General features: G+C 36.3%; 1 protein-coding gene across 1 annotated transcript in view; it reads right to left on the bottom strand.

Annotated features, from left to right (window-relative positions):
• Positions 1-627: 627 nt before the first annotated feature.
• Positions 628-14,710, bottom strand: part of gab2 (GRB2-associated binding protein 2) — a 144,703-nt gene continuing 130,620 nt past the window's right edge. Inside the window, exons 5-10 of the mRNA XM_056474540.1 lie at positions 11,006-11,103; positions 9,429-9,711; positions 9,228-9,318; positions 5,767-5,866; positions 5,520-5,642; positions 628-2,507 (exon numbers count right to left, since the gene is read on the bottom strand). Of these exons, the coding sequence (XP_056330515.1) occupies positions 2,364-2,507; positions 5,520-5,642; positions 5,767-5,866; positions 9,228-9,318; positions 9,429-9,711; positions 11,006-11,103 (839 nt within the window). The 3' untranslated portion in view covers positions 628-2,363. The remainder of the gene's footprint in view (positions 2,508-5,519; positions 5,643-5,766; positions 5,867-9,227; positions 9,319-9,428; positions 9,712-11,005; positions 11,104-14,710) is intronic.

The raw sequence follows: 14,710 nt of genomic DNA, 5'->3' as shown, positions 1-14,710 counted from the left end.
TATGACTGGAACTACATCTGTCATTTATCATTATCAAATGACTTAACCATGCCAGTTGCATCAGTTACTCCCATTCATGAATTCTCTCAGGGTGCATTATGAAATAATGAAGTGTCCATCAGATGTGCACCTCAGAATCTTGCTGGAAGTAGCAGGTCATCACATACTGTTTCTTGAATACTCTGAATTTGGACGTACTACTTGGCTCTCATACTGTATTTAATGTACTATTTAGTATGGATGTACTGTATGCGATTTCAGGTGCAGCCATGGTCATTTTCCAATTTTGGCTAAGCAATGGAGGACAAATTATGAAGAAATAGCCGTTATGTTAAGACACTGGTTCACTAATAAATGCATACATTTTTGCTGTTATGTGCACATTTTAATTTCTTATGAAAACTTTCCACCTAATTCACAAAATATACATACATACTGTAAAAAGCAAATACTGAAAGTAAGGCCATTGCCTTAATAGTTCTAAGTTGGAACAGAAATACTTAACTTTAAGTAAAACCAACTTGTCATTAAGTTCATTTAATTTTTATAACTATGCACATAGTTAATTTACTTAATCATGTTAAGGCAGTTTAATAAAAAAATTTTTTAAGTCAACTAATCGCTTTTTATAGTGTATGTACATGAGCTCGTTCTTAAACTTGTTTTTCGAATAGTGAATTTGCAGTCTTTTAAATGAGTGGCTGTGTGCGCGAGATTAGTAATTTGAATAAAACACGCAGAAACCAGCTCCATATAAGCAAAGGTCTCAAACTCAATTCCTGGAGGGCCACAGCTCTACACAGTTTTGCTCCAACCCTATCAAACACAGCTGATCTAAATATTTGAGGTGTTCAAAAGAGTCATAAACAATTTCATTAGTTTGATCAGCTGCGTTTGATCAGGGTTAGAGCAAAACTGTCCAGAGCTGTGGCCCTCCAGGAATTGAGTTTGAGACCTATGACAAGTGTTTTACACAAAGCAACAGTCTAGAGCAGGGGTTCACAGTCCTGGACACAGAGACATCAGGGCTTGCCAAACAAACTTCTACTAGGCTTTCTAGAAACACCCTTGCAGGTGTGTTGAGGCAAGTTAGAGCTAAAATCTGCAGGACACTGGCCCTCCAGGACCAAGTTTGAGAACCACTGCTCTAGAGAGAGGTCAATATGGCGAATGAAGTCCCGCCTTCTAGTACAGAAACCAGTCATCGACCACTATAGACTGATGATTCTCCAGGGGAGGGGTCCCAAACATGAGTTTCTATGGATTTTGTGTGACTGGATTGTTTAGAAATGAAACTAAAGACTCAGTTGTTGTTGTTTAATTTGATTGGTGATTCCAAAAATGAAATTTAATCGCAATCTTGGAGAATTTGATGTTTGCCCATTTAAACAGAATGCCTGAGAATACTGCCCGAGAGGTGTTTCAAAGATGGCCGCAGAGTAAAATGACTTGTCCTAAAGGGACTTAAAGTAAGTAAAGGACTTCTGTGTGTGTAGATGTTAACCTTCCATATGAATGAATTGGATATGTTCTCACTGATGTGAACATTTCATGCAAAAATCTGTGTATGCATGTTTAATGATGGTGACCCAATGTCTGAGGTTATTAACTCAACAGCTATTAAGGATTATTTTACAAGCCTTCCTGCATTTCTTAGTCGTAATTGAAAAACGACCATCTCTCTTTGATCAATTGCGATTCAAGTTGGTAAGCAGACCACCATGACTTCAGAAAAGCATTTGCATGATGGGCTGTTCTGCCCTTATAATACTGCTAAAGTAGCATTTCTGCCTAACTAGTGCTATCAAATAGATTTGTAACAGTATTGAGTGTCAAACAGGTTTCCTGAATGCTCCCCTTGTACGTCACTGGTCAGATAGTCCCCTCCCAAACTCACACCATTGGCTAAGCTGGGTTGCCATGCCAGGCTGGCCGGGATGCTCAAACAAACAGAGCAATGTTTTGAAACAGTCACAGTGTTTACAGTTTTCAGGGCGGATCAAATGGCTTACTTGGTTCTCTTTGACTTTTAAGCTGAAGGAAGTATTTCACATTTAAAAAAATTGCACACATCACTAACTAGATTATGATTTTCAATAACCACAGAAGAGTTGCTCACTCTCAGAAAGAGCAAGTAGCTAAAATTTAGTCGCACTGAACTCTGAAGTTAAACATGTCTCTAATATGCATAGCATCACAGTCCAGGAGGTTGTCAGCTGAGGGGTTCTTCTTCCTTAGTTGGATTTATGGCTTTAGTTGCTGCATCATTCACTATTTTGTCCCAGTTTCTATCAGTGTGTAACAGTATAAGAGCATTTGGACTGACAGTGAGGAACGCATTCGGTGTAGACAGTTGAACGTCATCAGGACTTGATGCCTTTAGCCGGTTCGCTTGACTGCCGCACATCTGTCCACTCCTGCATGGTGTTCTGGAGGGCCTGCGTCTTCTCTTTGTCCACTTGCACATAGTCCACTTTTTCATCTGAGGTCACTGAAGAGGTGGACGGCTGTAAGAAAGAAAATAAAGGGTATAGATTTCGCAAATACAATTCTGACTTGCATATCGAGACTTTTTTCTGTAATTCTACATTTTAGGGATATGACATACAAATTAGCACCTAAATCAAAGATGACAGTGTTTCCGCTAGGTTTACAGTTTACAGGGGCGGGTACAGCCGTTGGGAGGGCGGGGCGCCTCCATAATATAATGACAGGGGAAACACTGGATAAGTTTCCACAAACATATTAAAGGGATAGTTCATCCAAACATGAATATTTGCTTGCCCTTTAATTTTGTCTTGTTTATACTCAACGTGTTCCCTAGTTCACTTGGATGCATGCAGCAAATGTGATGTCATTGCAGTGTTGCATGGAGGTTTGCATTGAGTGCCTGACATGATTTTAGCTGGTGGAGCGCACAACTTTTTTATAACTTTGTTTGCTGCCCAACATTCGAAGATGAACGATTTGGAGCCGAGTCCAGCCGAACTGGGGGAATTTCATGTGCAACACCTTTAGAAATCAAAACAACTGCCTGATGTGAGGTCCTTGAGGTTTCTTTTAAAGCTTTGAGGAAAAACAATGCTTATATTTGGTGCAAAGATTGTCCATGGCTTTTTAAGTTTTTTTGTCGGATAAAAGGTTTTGCATTAAGTATGGAGTTAGCTTTGATATATAAAATTTAACCTAAGCTACCCGTTTGCCCAACGGTACTCCACTCAGTAACTCCACTCGCTGACTTCCTTACTACTGTTTCATCATGACATTTACCCTGAGTCACCTCCTGTTGTTACAAATAATAGTACAAAGGAGAGCACGTCAAGTATGAAGGCTGATTTATACTTTTACATCGAGTGATCGACGTGGCCCACAGCACATGCCTTGCACGTTGTTGTGCATTTAAACTTCTGCGTGCTGTTTGTTGCTCTGCAATAACACTTTCGAAACACTAGCTGGCAGTAGGTTTTTATGTTCCTCTGTGTCGAGTTTCTTTGCAGGTGTTTTGTTTTTCTTAATGAACAAGTAGCTAAAACTGGCTCATTCAGAGGCGGGAACTGACGGATGTGCAACAGCGTTAATTATAAGGTAAACACAAAACAAAAGTTTCCATCTGGAGCTCCTGCACGGGACTCGACACTTGTAAACACTCGCTCCATCGGGCTCGCAGCTCTCAGCACCACTACCAAGCAGACCAATCACAGAGCTTGCACCAAGCGTCGTTTTGACGTGTACTTACATTTTAGAGAGGTGGACATCAGTGTCAGCCACGTCTATGCGAAGGCTGTGCTGGAGCATATGGGTGCACTTGACGCAGAAGTATAATTGAGCCAATTTTTCGTAAGGTTTTAAGTTTACATCTTGCAATGATATTTTGCAAATGAGTTTATCTAACTTTTTCCATCTGAATTGTACCTCTATATTTCCTGATTGTTAGGCTGTCAGAATTGCATGATATAAACTTGCAATACTGAAAAAATATTCCAATGTTAAGCCGCGGTCTCACTAGAGCTTGAGCATGCAAAATTCTGTTGGATGGTGCTTCAAAAAGGGATGGAATACAACAAGATAATTGAGCACTGATACAACAAACAAGGATTTCTGTACAGAGCTGTAACATTATAATTCACCAAGCTTGAACACAGAAACATGCAAAACTTCGGTTTACAGTCTGCCATCATTCATGTGAATGGAAGTCTATGGGTTAAGTTGTTTATATTTATTTTTTTGTCAATTTCATGACAGAAGTGATAGGAACAAACCACTAAAACAAAAACCTAACCACTAAAAGTGCCAAGCTTCAAATATATTAAACTTTGAGCAATTTTTTGTTTACCTTTTTTTTTCTTGCCATTCTTGATAGCATTTTTGATATGCACCGAAATAATAGAAATTAATAATGTCATTTATTTTCTTTTTTGCTGTTTAGAATATAACTGAGCCTTTAATTATCATTTAAAAGGGGTTTATAAAGCATAAATAGTCCTCACTTTAGATTAGGTCACAAAACTGGATGAAGTTGAGTTAAGGATTTTATTAACATACAAATTAACCATTACTATATGCCTGAATAATAAGATATATAAATGTTCTCTTGAATAGTATATTACTTATTCTGAATGATCTTAAAAACAACCAAATATGCTTAAACAAATGGTTTGTAAATAAAGCAATTTAGTAATGAAAAATAAACCATTAACAAAGTATGAAAGTACAATTATTAAGCACATTATAAATGTAGTTGTAAGTCAAGAATACAGCATTTGTAGCTGCAGTTATAAACTGCTTACTAACCTTTATTAATGTAGAGCTAATGCTTAACAGATGATGAATTCACTATTTGCTAATGCTTAGTAAATGGTTCATAGTGTGTAGTTATTATAAAGTGTTACCCAAACTTTTTTATTCGATAAGAAAAGATTCACATAGACTACGATGGAAACACTTTTACTAAACAAATTCCAGTATGCGCATTAAAGTCATGTGATTTTGTTAGAGATCATGTGATGACAAAAATATGTGTGAATAGACAAACCAGCTGGCTGAGCACATTGTAAAACATCTGAAATGTTGTTTTGGTCATTGCCGTAACCATTGCAGTATTAGTGTTATTATATTATTAATGACTTCCAGAATCAAGAGTGTCTGTGCTCCACGTCTCATGCCTTCAAACGCCACAGCGCATTCACTGCTTGTCAGGATTGCCTTCTGAGTTGTAAGTCATTTATTAAATAAAGAAAAGATTGATGCAGCTTCTCCTACCACAGCAAATTCCATTTATACTGTTGATATTTGGCACCAGTAAATCAGGAAGTGATGATTTTGTTCTCTTTGACTCGGATAGAAACGCTGCTTTTTTCACACATCTTTTATGCGATAATCCAGTTTTGCGCATGAAGTAATTCACATTTTTGGATGGAAACATAGCTAATGAGGGATTGATAATGGGTGCTTGTCCGAAGAACCTATCATCTGGTTAATATAAACTTAGTGATTAATATAAACTCTGAGTGTAAACATACCTTTCTGTGTGGACCAGGTGAACCAGGCTGAAAGTCCAGAGCCAGATAGTCCACATTACCACAATTCCTTGGTGCAGGACTGCTGGTACCACTCATCGCTGGGGAGGTAGAGACTGGGTTTTGCTACATTTAAAAAAATAAATAAAATAGCTGCCTGAAACATTGTGCAGAATGTTACATGTGCAGAAATCCAATCTTGTAGTTATCTGGTTAGCTTCAGTGACTAAAGCTGATGTCATTTCCTCACCATTGCCACATAGTTCTCCTCACTGTCTGCAGAATCAGTGCTGGTGATGCTCTGGGTTGAGATGGGTCGACAGTGCTGTGATGAGATGGAGTTCATAGGCCTGTATAAAAAAAAATTAAGCAGTTTAACTCCACATTTCATATGATGTCAAAAAGGCAACATTTGAAATGGATCAATAACCTTTCCTCAGAGTTGTCCTAAAACTATTCAAAAACACCCATTCTTTCTTAGGACAATTTAAAAAATTTTTTTGATCCACTTCACTAGTTTCAGCCTCAGACTTCACAGCCATAAACTTGTTCTGAAATGTTCTACTCTGGTTTTGTTTAAAATCATTTTTATCATTGACGAACAGAAAAACAACAATATTATGTCTGAAATGTAAATAACTCTATTTAAATGATAGTTCACCCAAAAAAAAGAAAATTTACTCCAAGGTTCCAAACCTCTATGAATTCCTTATTTCTGTTGAGAATAAAAGAAGATTTTTTTTAATTAAAAACTGTAAACCTGTAATCATTGACTTCCGTAGAAGGAGAAACAAATGCTATGGAGGTCAATAGTTACAGGGTTCCAACATTTTTCAAAATATGTTATCATACGTTCAATGGAGGAAGAAACTCTGAGGTTTGAAACATGTGAAGGTTTTGAGTAAATTGACAATTAATTTTTTGGGAGAACTATGCCTTTAATTTTTGGACTATTATAAAAAATCAATATCAAATTTGCAAGCTCTTAAGGCTTGTGCAAACTGGACTGATTTTCAATGACACTTATCGTCAGCGTTTTTCGGGAAATTCACACCAAAACAATTTTCACTAGCGATGAGCAGAGGGAATGTACAAAGTCCCTCGTTAGATGGAGCTTAACGGAAAAACAAAAATATTCTGGTACACAAGGTTAAACTTTGGTTGAATTCTTTTTAACATAGTGGATCAATAAACAAAAAAAAGAGCCTGAGGATTTTTTTAATTAGGGTTTTACGCGTCGGCATGCCAACTCACATTGGCGCCTGTTTAATCATGAGCCTGACTAAAGCCTGATCTTATTGACAATACATAAATATATTTTTTGACAGGCTTATTCCTGTCTGGCGCCTGAACATTTTGTAAATTGGCAAACCACATGGTTCATTGGTTAAAGTGCGGTAAAGCATTAACGCTGGCGACCTGGATTTCGAACACACCTCGGCAATGTGTTTTTATTTTTGTTGTTTTATCAGAATAAATAGACTAATTTAAACTGATGGTACCCTCGCCACCATAAAATGATTATTCTTATGAAAAATTAATCTTCAGTATTTGTTGTTAGTCACTCACTAAAATAAGGTCATTTTATTAATCAGGGTCCCCATGCTTCTTGAAAGTACTTATTTCAGACATATAATTTTAAGGCCTTGAAAGTACTTAAAAACAAACACTGGTCCTTAAGTGCTTGAATTCAAATTCAAATAAAATTTTTTGGTTTTATTTCAACAATTGTACTAAATTGGCAAAAACAGAGACATTCTTAAATTAAAATCTAGTACACATTTGAACATCACCAGTATTCATTCTAGGGCTGCATGATACTGGAAATCAGGGATTGTGATATACATTGCGATATATATTCAGCTTTAACAGAAAGCTTGAACAGCTCTAATTTGACAAAATCTGTTAATTTAGATTGATTGGGAAGGATTCTGTAGGGGAGTGAAACATGCTTAAAATTAATAAACAAATTATAAGCATAGATAATTACAACAGAGCAAAGAGAGAATATATATATATTTGCAGATTGCAGATGCACAGATTGCGATATTGATGCTGAAACAATATATTGTGTGCCCGTAATTCATGATTTTAAATTTTCCTTCTGCTTAGTCTCTATTTCAGAGGTCGCCACAGTGGCCTTCTTGCTGTGAGGCAACAGTGCTAACCACTGAGCCACCCAACATCACCAGTATTGAATTCAACAAATTTGATCACAAATCTTTAATTTTGACTTTTTAAAACGGTCAGTTTTTTAAAAAATTACGCTGACCTTTTTATGTAAATGTTAAAAGTAAATCTTTATTTTTGTTTGCAAAACAGTTAAAAACTGATTTCATTTTCTTTCAAGAAACACACTTTGGTTAGTGACTTGAAGTTTTGGAGGTCACAGTGGAATAATAACTTATGGTTTGCTCATGACTCTGAGAGGTCTGCAAGGGTCTATACATTAAAGAATACATTTTCTGAAACTATTTTGTAGTTTTTCCAGACCCTTTTAGGCATTTTCGGTTTACTTTTATGTTGGAATAATTTTTTATTTTGATTAATATTTATGGCTACAACATTAACACTGAAAATGATAAGCTTTGAGTGTTTTGAGGAAAAAAAAATGCTTTGGTTTCATAAACATCCACAGGCATTTTTACTATTTGGAGGGGACTTTAATATTACCTTAAATTATTATTTTGATAGATGGGCTCCAAAGCATATGGGTTCATCTAATATGAATTTCAAAACTTTTATACAAAAACTTAATTTGACATTTAGAGGGAAATTCATCCTAGTCAATGCTCTTATATGGAGTAACAAAAGTGGAACAAGGTAGTCCTGCATAGACTATTTTTTGTTTTTTGGGAGCATTCTGAAACCGGAGCAATGTCACAAGGCAATCTGTGTGAATATAAAATTTTCCCCTTTTGGGACACCACATCATAGTTCTTTTTGGAAAATGAATGCATGTCATCTAAAACATGAAGCAGTCAAATAGGAAATTATAAAATTCATATATTTTCATTGGTATTTGACTCAAACGAAAGCCACGTTTAAAAAGTATTGGGAACTTCTAAATCATAAAGTGGGCAAGTATTTAAGATCTTATGGCTTTTTTTGTATAAACGTAATAGAGTCTTGGGGGAGCAAATTGTATCAGAGATCACCTCTCTTTCCATGATTTCACCCAATAGACTTTTACCTGAGGAAAATGTAAACGTGATTTACAATGTAAGCTGGATGATATAAACATAAAGCAGAAGGTGCATTTGTCAGGTCTAGAATTAAGTGGTTGGAACAAGGGGAACAGAATTCAGCATCCTTTTTTAACCTTGAAAAAACAGAGAGGTAAACTAAAAAAGCAACACAATTCACCAGCTTATATAAATGGCTTGATTTACAAATGATCCTCTAATCATTTCTCAGTTTTGTTATAACTTTTATGCCAATCTTTACCAATCAAATTACTGCAATGATTTTGCTAACTCTTTTCTTGATTCAAATTCAATGAATCGGACAGATCAATGAATCGGACAGAGAATGGCATGATCAAAAAAGTCTTAGAAGAAGTGACTGACTTAAGTGCAAGTAAAATATTAAGTACAGTAAGGACTTTCATAGTGCTACATATGCTAGGGTATGAATTACAAAGGTGCTTGGTTTTAAATTATGGTGCTTTGAAAAGTATTTAAAAAATTTTTTTAATTGTGAGCGACTCACATTGGCCTTGTCCAAGACATGGTAATAGGACTCTTGAAGGGAAGTTCATCAATGATGCCATTGTTCCTCAAATCGAGAGGTGTTGGTTTTGCTGCAAACAAAGTCAAACAATCGTTTATATTTTAAAAGAAACACATTTCAGCATTTCGCCAATTGTTGAAGTTATAGAAAACAAACACGAGTAGTTTTGCCAGTGCTCACCTGTCCTGGGTTTTAGGTTGCGGTTGATTGGTGGTGGTGTGACATCACTGAGTCGCCCAGGTCGGAGACACAATGATGCTGTACTGCCCTTCCTGGCTGGTAATGTTGCTGAGAATCCTGGAAAATCAAAATGGTGAGGACCTGGGCTCATGGGAATATAGTTATTTTTGGGACTGTCAGCCAGGGCGGCACTGAGAGGGGAGGAGGATGAGCCGGGATTCATGGGTACATAGTTATCATCAGAGCCGGCACTATCAGAGCGGGTCAATGGGGCTTTAGTTCTCTGTAAAAGAAAGAAGAACAATCCAGCTTACACAGTTTCCAGATCAGTGGTGGAAACCACTGTGACACACACCATTTGTTCCTGCGTACTTTGAATAGACTTGTTATTGTCAGTTTGTGACTCTGTGAGTTATGAGGTCATTATCAGGAAATGGTGCCATTTGTGTCTTTATGACTTACTAGAGTTATAATTAACAGGACACTGAACTTAATTACTGGTGATCTATACTTACACACTATAGATGTGACTGGTAACATTTAAAGTTAATAGTAGAATAAAATATAATAAACAAAATCTTTGTATGTGCCAATTACGATGTCTACGGAAATGTAAAAAAAAAAAAAAAAAAGCATCACACATGTATAATTAACTTTACTACACTGCACAAAGCACTTACTGTAAAAAATGTGCTCTGTTACAATTATATTTGGAATGCTATTAGATATTTTTCTTCTGCCCTTTCAACATTCAACCTCAAAAATCCCCACTTGGGTTTATGGTGCTAAAGTTAATTTCTTACAAGTCCAGATGTTATCATTCAGCACGTCATGATTTTGCCAAGTACAATGCGATTCTGGATTAACATCTACACTCACCGGCCACTTTATTAGGTACACCTTACTAGAAACCAGGTTTGACCTATTTTACCTTCAGAACTGCCTTAAAACTGCCATGTGACTGGCTGATCAGTAATTTGTGTTAGAGTAGTTGGACAGGTGTACCTAATAAAGTGACCGCTGAGTGTACGTTGTCCTGGAACATCATTTTTGTTGGAAGATGTAATCCATTCCTATTTCCCTACCCCCAACTGTATCCTAAGTCAGAGGGGAATAATAATAATTATAACAATCATGTAGAAGTGCAAAAACCTAAACATAAGCCTAAACTTAACATAAACAATAAACATATGCCTTTATTCTAATCGGCTGATTGGAATGTTGTTCCAGGATCAACACAGACGTCCTACTTTGTGAAATTAGGTTAGTGTTATCATTGAAGTGACACCATTTACTTCCAATTAACATTAAAAGAGTGTTTACTCAACAAAGATGTACTAAAAAAAGAAAAGTGTTCACACTTTTGAGGTTTTGTTTCAGTTTATGTGTACAGTATCTTTTAAAACAACTAAAAGGGCTGTATTATTCATGCAAGGTGATTTGTCTGCACAAACAGTCCTGTATTTTGTTTTCGAAGTACTTGCCTATATGCTGAATGCAATACAGAATGTATTCAAAAGTTAGCATTTATAGACCTTGAAAATGTGTTATGCTATTGTTATAGAAAGCTGCTTTACCAGGTAAGAACTGAATCCATCATTTACAGATTCCACCGACTGACCAGAATTGTTGAAATAGACTGGCCTCTGGTGACTGCTGGTTTCAAAAGAGGATCCTGAAACAGAGAATGTATGAGCAAGAAAATGTAGAAATAAATCCAGCCTGAGGTACAGAGAAATCTAAGAAAAGACATATCAGGCCACTCTTATGTTCCTCATTAAATTCTGCTTTATTTAAGAACATGGCCACCAAGCGCAGGTGTGGGAATCAGGCAAGGATGGTCAAAAGGTCACTTCCTGTTCCTGTAGACACACTAGTCTGGCCTTGCTGTGCACAAACCACTAGGAAATCACTGAATTGTGTCTACTCGTTTTCTCCCCCTTGCTGCTTATCAGGCCAGAACAAGCCATTCTGGGTCTGCCTGCATGGCTTGAATTTCATTAGCCTCGTAGCAGAACAGAGTAAACCTTGACCAGATTGCCTCTCAGTTTCAAATCAGATGTGCACATTCAGAAGAAATTCAGAATGAAAGAGAGCAGAGGGGTTGGGATTTGCTAATAACAATGATTTACAGCTTTTGTGGAATGGGAGAAGAGTGACAAACGTCTGAGAGAACTACAAAAACAAAACACCACTAATAAAAGAGAATTGGAGATGAAGAGATGAGATGAGTGAGAGACAAGAGAATATGGGAGGAAATGAGAACAGGAGGAAAGACAGGGATGAGAGTAAACTGAAAGACACAAATAAAAAAAGAGTGAGACAGAGTAAATAAATTAAGATATGAGGAGAAAGAATGAGAAGATATGAGAAGATAACATGAGATGAGATGAAAAGAGGTGATGAAAATTTTGAGGAAATGTGAGACAATCTGCAAAAAAAAAAGAAGAACAAATGAAACCAACAGAGGCTAGATTAAACCAAATTTGAGAGGAGAGATGACAAGATTAGAAATGAAACCAAAATAAAAAAGGAGATATGAGAGGAAACTAAATGAGACCAAATGTGAAGAGACAAACAAGAAAAGTCTTGAGTCAAAAGAAACTGATTAAATGAGAGGAGAGACTGGATTAAAAATGTGGAGAAATAGGGATGAGGAGACAAAAAAATATAAAGGTAAAGGAACTGAGAATGAACGAGACTTTAAATGAAAAACAACACAAGAAGAGTGATGACAAGAGGAAAAAAATATATAAAAAGAAAAGAGACCAGGGCCCTGTTTCAGAAAGCAGTTTAAGTGAAAACTCAGAGTATGTTAAACCTGAAATGAGAGAAACTCTGAGTTTTCTGTTGTCAAACTCGGGGTAAGTCAAGCATGTTTCTGAAAAAGAGATACTTTAACTCCGAGTCAGTTACCATGGTAACCTAACCTCAGAGGCGGACTGCATGGGACAAAAAGCCACACCAGCCCACATTAACACACCAACACAGCCCCACCCACGGACACGCACATTCACTACTTATATTGGTGTACAGATGTATGTGTATTAATGTATTAATGAATGCGACGAACAAAAACAACCCATTTATAACAAATTTATACATGCATTCATCTCATTCATTCATTTTCTTTTCGGCTTAGTCCCTTTATTATTCTGGGCTTGCCACAGCGAAATGAACCACCAACTTATCCAGCACATATTTTACACAGCATATGCCCTCTCACCTGCAACCCATCACTGGGAAACACCCATACACATTCACAAACATATACTGTGGACAATTCAGCCTACTCAATTCATCTATAGCACATGTATTTGGACATGTCGGGGAAACCCACACGAACACGGGGAGAACATGCAAACTCCACACAGAAACGCCAACTGACCCAGCTGAGGCTCAAACCAGCGACCATCTCGAAACCAGCCGGCCGTAGCTGATTGGGCCAATGCTTAACATTTATTATTATTTTTACTGTTGTCATCATCATCATAATATTCACATCTTGCAAGAGATAAAAGCTGCCTGCGTGTTAAAACAATACATATAAAATGTTTTTTTAAAACTGAGGACCCACATTTAAAAAATGGTCTGGCCCTTCTGGCATTTGCCAGAATTGCCAGATGGCCAATCCGCCCCTGCCTAACCTGGTCTGGAGCAGGTTTTATTCTCTAAACTATATTCAATAAGAAAAGATGCGCATAAACTACGATGGAAACATTTTACCGAACAACTTCCAGTATGTGCATTAAAAAAGGTTTGTTATAAGAGATGTGATGAATGAAATGTGTGTGAATGGACAAACCAGCAGGCTGAGCACATTGTAAAACATCTGAAATGTTGTTTTGGTCATTTTAAAATGAACCACTTCAGTATTAATGTTATTATATTATTAATGACCTCCAGAGCGCCTAAAGCGTGTCAAGAGCGTCTGTTCTCCGCGTGTCATGGCTTCAACACCACCACGCATTCATTGCATGTCAGCATTGTCCTCTGATATGAAAGTCATTTATTAAATGAAGAAAAGATCCACGCAGCTTCTTCTACTGCAGTAAATTCTGTTTTTACTGTTGATATTTGGCGCCAGTAAATCAGGAAGTGACGATTTTGTTCTCTTTGATTCGTTGGATGGCAACGCTGCTTTATTCACACATCTTTTATGCGATAATCCAGTTTTGCACAAATTTAATTAGCATTTTTGGATGGAAACAGCTATTACCTACATTTCAGTCACACAAAGAACAAAGTCACGTATGAGAATGGCTTGTCCTTTTTAATAAATAATTACCTTAAATTCACTGACCTTTGACAGGGACATGTTCTGTAACTAGATTAATGGGATTATTACTTGTTCTAAAAACTATTTTTTAGCACTTGTAAATGTAATATCAACCTCTACCACTTGATCAATAAAAAAGGCAGACACACAAGTGCACTTTTAAATATATTAAAAATTCAATTTTAGAAATTTTATCTTAAACTGATCAACGTGAGTAAAAGTGAGAACCTTAAATTAAACATTTCCATTGAACATTGAGTTAGTTATATACATTCTTGTTTTGTCAAATTTGTTGTAGAAACTATGCAGTAGCCTATTTTATGTAATTTAATGCAATTACGCTTGAAGTAACTTAAACAATTATGGCCAATTTCCCACTTTTTCAAGTAAAAACATTCACACATTACATTACTTTTTTAATATACTTAAATATTTTAAATGTAAACTTACGCATTAACTTGAGCAGCTATGTTTTCTGACGCTAACGGTCTGTTTTACTACACATTGCTTAATACACACAGGATGTACAATAATACACAAATATCTTTACAAATTAAAAAAATTGAAGGATTAAAATGTTACAAAAATATATTTCTACATAAATATAAAAAACACTGCCTCCATGCATTCTTCATCTCGGAGGCTTTTTTTCAGTTTATTCACAACTTGCATTTGTATAATGTTATTATTATTATTGTAAGTATGTATTATATGTATATTTATGTCGGTTTTAATAAAAACAAGTTTAGATTTGTCCCCGTCTCGGTTTTGGAGACGTATGCATCACCATATGGGGCATAAGAATAGGACGTGTGTTTGGATATAACTCAGCTTTTTGACCACACTTCGTTATTAATGATTATTTATTCGTTTGCTGGAAATTAGAACTGAATTTAGAAACAATTTTGAAACAAATGTTTGGGCTTAACAAGCTAAATTAAATATGTAAGCTAATGGATGTCTTCAGTGGAGTGCGTTTCCGCCGTTTCCTTCTATGAAAGTA

This window comes from Danio aesculapii, chromosome 15 (assembly GCF_903798145.1).
Source record: "Danio aesculapii chromosome 15, fDanAes4.1, whole genome shotgun sequence".
In the NCBI taxonomy this organism is placed as follows: domain Eukaryota; kingdom Metazoa; phylum Chordata; class Actinopteri; order Cypriniformes; family Danionidae; genus Danio; species Danio aesculapii.
The sequence above is the reverse complement of the archived record's forward strand: the minus strand, read 5'-3'. Positions and strand labels throughout refer to the sequence as shown.